General features: G+C 40.7%; 1 protein-coding gene across 1 annotated transcript in view; it reads right to left on the reverse strand.

Annotated features, from left to right (window-relative positions):
* Nucleotides 1–1,648: 1,648 nt before the first annotated feature.
* Nucleotides 1,649–7,274, reverse strand: part of SLC35F6 (solute carrier family 35 member F6) — a 16,650-nt gene continuing 11,024 nt past the window's right edge. The window contains exons 3-6 of the mRNA XM_072407257.1: nt 6,569–6,740; nt 5,436–5,648; nt 4,576–4,686; nt 1,649–3,647 (exon numbers count right to left, since the gene is read on the reverse strand). Coding sequence (XP_072263358.1) covers nt 3,190–3,647; nt 4,576–4,686; nt 5,436–5,648; nt 6,569–6,740 — 954 coding nt within the window. The 3' untranslated portion in view covers nt 1,649–3,189. The remainder of the gene's footprint in view (nt 3,648–4,575; nt 4,687–5,435; nt 5,649–6,568; nt 6,741–7,274) is intronic.

The raw sequence follows: 7,274 nt of genomic DNA on the forward strand, positions 1-7,274 counted from the left end.
TTCTCCCAGGCTCACTGGGAAACCAAAATTCTATATAAACACTTAGGGTTCTGACTTTTTCACTGGGAAACCAAAATTCTATATTAACACTTAGGGTTCAGAATTTTTTATTTATAGCATATTTATATCACCTAACACTTTCTGGTAGAGATTATTTGAGGTCCTTGGTTCTTCACTGACAATCATTGACTTTCTTACAGAGAATATTATTATTATTATTATTATTGTTAATAAACAGGATTTATATAGCGCCAACATAATATGCAGCACTGAACATTTAATAGGGGCTGCAGATGACAGAGAGATAAAACAGTGACACAGGAGGAGGAGAGGACACTGTCCCGAAGAGCTTACAATCTAGGGAGTTCCACTGAGTCCAAGAAGCTGTTTAAAGCCCAATATTTTGCTCAATATTTTGCTCTTGAGTCTTAAGGTTCTATATTTAAAGCAGCAAATCTGACAATCACCGAACATTTTCTAGTGGAGGTCCATGCTTCTTCAAAGGTAATAATTGATTCTCCTCCCGAGAATGTTGGGTGACTATAAATGTCTGTCTCATTTGCCCTGACCCCCAGAAGCCATTTAAGGCCCATTAAAGTTCTCCTAGAGGAACCTTGTTATGCAAAATAAACACCAAATTTACTGGTGCTCATGTCGAAGAATATTGTTCCAGTCTTAAAAATAATCCCCCCCCAAGACCCATGGGAAGCCAAAATGGTGTATAAGCACTTCCTACTTGCTCAATATTTTGCCCTTTTAGTTTTAGAGTTCTATATTTAAAGCAGTGAATGTGACAATCATCGAACACTGAACAATCACTGAACGTTCTCTAGTGGAGAATCTTTGAGCTTACTTCTTCAATAGCAATCATTGATTCTCCTCCAGAAAATGTTGGGTAAATATCAGGTTCACTATTTTAATGACTCTCTTGTATTATTCTAACTGACTTCTTTCTAGGGCAACACAATCCTTGAGTATCTGGTCTTCCTAAGTAGTCTCCCATCCAGGGACTAACCAAGCCCAACCTTGGTTCATGGGAGTCATTGACTACACCATTTTGATATTTGGTGGTGGTCAACAAAAAAGAACCAGAGCTTCATTTGGGTAATATCTTCTTTTGGAGACACTGGGCCTATTTTAATAAAGCTTTCCAAGGCTTCCAAGATTGCCTCTCCTGGGGCAATGGGAGAACCTGGGATTTTTTGGAAATCTTTTACAAGTTAGTTGGATCATCCAAGTTCTTCCATGATAGTCTATCTTCTTCAGTTGTGAAGTGCTTTAATAAATCAGGTCCAATTTGCTGGTAATTTACTGGAGGTGCACAGAGCTCTTTTCTAGATCTGTAATACTGGATATTTCTATAGAAGGCAAAATGGGGTTGCATTTATGGATTCTACTATTTTCCAAAAGGGCCACCAAACAAGAAGAAGATATAGATTTGTGTCTCCTGAGCTGAAAGGAGCATAGCCACGCCTCTCAAAACCCCCTTCACACCTTTCTTTTATAATTGGTTATTGAGACGAGCCACAAATGTCCAAAGGTGACCAGACGAAGTAAAGGTAGAAAATTGGAGATTTGGTGTCCAATGAGTGCCATTATGGTATCGCAGGATCAGACACTTCCGAAAATAATCAAACACATCAGTGAATGTGGTCCAGCCATTTTATTCTGCATATAGACAAACAATTAGTAATGGATAAAGCTTATATGACTATAGAGCTTCGCCATGCTACTGTACATCTTTCCACCCACACCCACACAGTGTAATATGTATATTTTATAGTCTTTTTTTTACAATATTCATATATAATATGAACTTTTATATAATTTTTATTTTATATAATTGAAGTGGATTTGTTCCTCAAACAAAAATTGTCCTAAAAAAAAAAAAAATTTAAATAGAATTTCTAATAATATTTTTAATAAACATCTGGATCCTCCTAATCCTTCCACCTCCCCAAAAAGCTTTTACATTACATTTACTACCCTGTAAGTAGGCTACATCAATTATGAAGGTTAAGGTGTGAATAAGTCAGTTCATGCACTCTTCCTTGTTCTTAGTCGTGTGACCAATGCCATGGCCTTGATCAGGTAGTCTTTGCTTAAAGGACTTGAGGATGTGATGCAAAACAGCCAATTGGTACCTCCTTCTGAACTGTGGCCCTGGCCCACATGACGCATTTCCTGGTCAAGTCATATGACCCAGTATGAGCTTCCACCAATTACAGGGACAAGTGAAATTTTTTCAACACTTTTATCCATACATAATTGTTGGGTATAACTACATTGCTGCTTCAAAATATTTCATATTTCCTGCAGACAGAAATAATAAAAAAGACGGCCCCTAATGGGTGATGTTGGGAATATTGGGTGCTGTGACATAGGGGTCAATTTATTAATGTTTCCATCCAAGATTTAAGCAAAGTTCACCAATTTTCACATTGGATTCAATAAAAAAATTAGTGTATTGCAATATACTACCATGTATGTTGATCTACTGTAAAAGTCAGTTGCCTAGCCACCAAGGACGTCAATACTTATGTAACCAGGAACAAGCATTCAGCAAAGTCATATCAGCTCGACATGCATGATTTTTCTGGGTCAGTGACTGATAAACATTCAACCAATTGCCTATTCATTTTTAATAGCCCACCAGCACACATCTGTGGGCTGCAGAAGTCACCTCAGTTTTTGTAGTGCCAGACATGAGTGTTCATTTTGGCCATGTATGTGTAATGCCCTGTTCTTGAAAATGAATAGCGTGTTGTTGTATTAATGTGTCTCAATGTAGAACATAAGCTCTATAATGTGAAGGCATCTTCAGTCCAGTGCACCAATCCAAGAACCTTGTCCTCCATTTTTGTTTCTTCTGATGATTAGTTTGTGGGAAAGTCAAAGAAGACTTTGTTCATTTTAATTTTGTCACCCTAAATAAAATCATTAAAACATGGATTTTATAAACAGCAGGCACTTATTTGTGGATATCTTTAAATATCCCAAGTGGTAGGCACATCTTGCCTAAAATGAGGAACCTTCTAAAGTTCTACTAAAATCTCCACGAAGTCCACCAACTTCCCAGAAAAAAAAAAAATGTGAATAGTAAAACAACAGTCCTCTGGATGAGGTTTGGCTAAAAAATAAAATTAAAATCTAGTGCCAGAGATTTAGGTTGACCCCTGAGGTTCTATGTTAACAGTCACCATTGATGACAGGCCGTTCTCCACTTAGGAGGCTCTGTGTCTCCTCGCTTTGCTCCTTGCATCGTGCACACATGAGCGGCTTGTGGAGTCCATTGTAAAGGCAAGTTCCTAACAAGAGGACGATAAAACCCAAGATCTGTAATGGATGGAATTCCTCCCAGCCTACAGCCAAGCTGACGATCCAGATTACTACGGTCCTCAGACTGTCCAGGACCATGCGAGTGGTGGCACTGATCTCCTTAGTCACACTAATGCCAGCAAAGTTGAAGAAGGCGATGCTGGTGATATTACCCAACAAGGCCACGATGATCAGAGGCTGGTGACCAATCTGGCAGAAGGCATCTAGTGAGTCCTCCAGAACACCACGTTCACTGTTACTGAAGCTGCCGACCGGAATATAGTAGAAGGGGATCAACAGGATGGTCATGATGACAAACCCAAAGAAACCTAAAAAAATAAAAACAATAATGTGTTTTTGGAGAGTATTTGTTTTAAAGCTGCACTCCAAGGAAATGGAGTCCAGTCCATGTTCAGTCCTGGGGCAAGCCTAGTGACCTGAATATTCTTGGTCATTGTTAAGCAATTGAATTTGGTCACCTCTTCAACCCCTAGTCCTGGGTATATCAGGGAATGTCTAAGGGACTGTAGTGTCCAATGAAACCTTTAATTGGGATTACACATGGCCCCATTTACCACTAACCTCTAGAGCAGTGTTTCTCAAACACTAATAAATAATTTTCAGTTGTTCAGGAAACCCCTTTTATTATGACTATAACCACAGGTCACAGTATATAAGTGTGGTGGTCAATAGGAAGAAAATCCTTTGCATTGCTGGGCAGGCTGCCACCCTTAGAGATGCTTATTGGTTTCTGGTTAACTGACCTGAGAGTTACAAACTGCGCAATGTTCAAGGAACCCGTAGCAACCTCTTCAGGAACCCCAAGGTTCCACATAACTGCAGTCAAGAAACACTAGTCTAGAGTAATGCAGGTTTGCCATTAGTTGGTTCTCCTCTTGGAAACCCCTCATAATTGGTAGGCTTGTATTTGATGTGGTCTTCCCTATTTATTGGTCTTCCGACTTTTTGTAGGAACCCTATAGGGGGCATCAAACATTAGCCGTGTTAATACCACTGAAGGTAGTTCTAGTACTTCGTGAGTGTTGTAAAAGTTTCCATTCTTGTTTTTGACTAGTTAAGCCATCATCGAGACACCCCCAGTTTCTGAGCAGGCTAAAGTTCGCTGGACAACCCAAGTTCTCCCATGATGGTCTATGTTGTGTATATGTGTGTATGTAGGGAGTGAGGGGCACACAGGTTACAAAGACAATACACATCAATGTAGATAGATGACATTGGTAGTGGAACCCTACTTACCCTCAGTTCCCACAGCTCGGAGTGGATGTACGTTATGTTTGTAGACAAATTTCTCCTCCAACACCATCTGGATCGACACAATGATCTGAGCCATGATAATAAGCAGATCACCTGAATGGAGAGGATAATAGTATAATATTATACTGGAATACTGATTTGCCTTATACTTAGCTCCCAGGGCAAATACAAAGTAAAAAAACTAGACCAAATGGTGAATAGAATAATAACAAAGTGATAGCAACCTCCTGCATCATTTACTGTTTAAGTGGTTTATTAGGCTGGTGGTTCCATGTTTCTCACTTGGGTTACTGGAGAAGCTTCTTCCTCCATGACATAGGCATGGGCTAATTGTATGTGTGAATTGTCATCAAATATTCTTCTTTTGAACATTGTTGCTTGATATGGACATTTCTTATTGATGGTCCAGCAATGGGATCATCTTAGGATACAGAAAAGGATGGGATTTGCAAAAGACCACCAGGGTCTATGTCATGTGGTCACTTTGGCATCACTGGATTAAGAGTTCCCTACATCTATCTAAATCGAAGACCACAAAATATTCCCTATGATTACAGTGATCCCTTCTAAATGCCCTACCATGTACTACCATTTATGGTTTGGTCATACTGTATAGGATCTCAGTAGGAGTTTAAATGAAAAATTCCCAGGTAAGTACATAGAAGGTTCTGAAAGTAAAACATTTGGTTCAGGAAAGTAAAACATTTGGCAGTCTTGTTTTATGATCGTATCATTAGTTTTGCAGGGTAAGCTAGAGGACCCTTTGAAAGGTGGTGGTGGGGGTTTTAGAGTCCGGTAATAAAAGTGGCTTTTCTAATTTATCATTTCTGTACTCCACTTACCTGTAATGACATCGTTGAGGTTTTTTCCACTCCCATGGCCACTCAGTAAGTCTGCCAAGCCTACAACGACCAGTCCGGCTATGGTGACAAGGATCCCAATCCATTGGCTGATCTCCAACTTCCTCCCCAGGAAAGCTACAGACAGAAGTCCCGTGAAAATGATGACAGCTCCTCTAAACATCTGGAAGCTGGATGCACTGGTCATGTTCAAGGCTGATGGGATGATGAAAGAAGAATCGTTACAGAATTTACAGATTTTAAATAAGATCAAAAACTAGTAACCAAAATTGATATTTTTGAAGTTATTTCCAACACTGGCATGGATATAGACCTGTAGGCCCTGATGCACACTTTGGAGCTGGGCCTTTGCTTTAGTGGTCATTCTGTACCACCACTGATGGTCTTCTAGACATATGGGCCATGTTAAGGTATTTAGACCTAGCTTTCTCTTTCAATGCATCTCTGCAATCCCACCAATGATTGAGCTATAGATCCATGGAACTTCAATTTTGGGAAGGTCCTCACCACACCCACACGCTCCTTCACATCAGGTGTGCCTCTTTACATCAAAGTTACCCTAAAATCTGGATCTCCACACTTTACATCAAGCTTCCCCTTAACACTTCTTCATATTTGGACCCTCTTCACAACAATGTTCCCCCTTTACATCAGACTCTTCAGAGCTTCCTCATGCCAATGTTAGAAGATCTCCTCTTCCGGCGTTGTGTATACCAATGAGTGTCCAAACAGTAGTCATCAGTAGGGCCCCTACAGGCACTCTGGAGAAAGGGGCCCAGTCGTAGTAAAGACCTCTACCGTACCTTTTCCTATGCCACTGGTTTCCACATTTTTGTCAAATCTGCAGCCTTCATAAAATGCTTGTTGACCTTCCCAAGGATACCCTAGGCCAGGCACTTGGATATCTTTGACACATTAGGACACCTGGGCATCGATTTCCCATTGGTTGCCCCTGCTTTTTCACCCCTGGTAGAGCAGCAATGCCCAATGTATTTCTAGGGGACTAAACCCTCAACAGCCATACTGTACATTACGATGGTCCCATCATATATATAAAATCACGTAAAGAAGTTGTATTGTGAGGCCTTCCTGTTGGCCTCCGGTGGCGTACTCACCCACATACATGATGCTGGTACCCGTCATGTCACAGATGGCTGGAGCAAGGAAGATGAGAGAGTTGAATGGCTGAGAAGGTGCCATGGTGGGCTCAGGAGACCTTCTATCCCTGAACACCATGATGAAGAAGACAGCCAAGCAGGAGAGCTCTCCCAAGAACATTCCCACCGCCTGAGATATAAGGAGAGACAATGCAGACATTTCAAAAGGGCTTTGACTTTATTAAGGCAGACCTATGACGAAATGTTAGCAAACAGCAAAAAAACAGGCAAATAGGAAAATCTATAGCTTTCCTGGGGAAAATGCTGCTTCACGACCCCTTCTGTGTTATTCACTTGGCTGAAGAGAGAAAGAAAAGGAGGAATAGAGGAAGAGAGAAAGAAAGAAAGGGAGAAATAGAGGAATGGGGAAGGAAAGGGAGGAATAGAGGAAGGAAGAAAGAAAGGGAGGAAAAGAGAAAGGGAGAATGGAAGGGAGAAATAAAGGAATGGGAGAAGAAAATGAGGAATAGAGGAATGGAAGGGAAGAATAAAGGAAGGGAGAAGGGAAGGAAAGAAAGGTGGAATGGAGAAGGGAAGGGAGAACGAAAGGGAGAAATAAAGGAATGGTGAAGGAAAGAGAGAAATGGAGGAATGGGAGAAGAAAATGAGGAATAGAGGAATGGAGAAGGAAAGGGAGGAATAGAGGAAAGGAAGGGAAGAATAA

Source organism: Pyxicephalus adspersus, chromosome 4 (genome assembly GCF_032062135.1).
Source record: "Pyxicephalus adspersus chromosome 4, UCB_Pads_2.0, whole genome shotgun sequence".
Taxonomy (NCBI): Eukaryota; Metazoa; Chordata; class Amphibia; order Anura; family Pyxicephalidae; genus Pyxicephalus; species Pyxicephalus adspersus.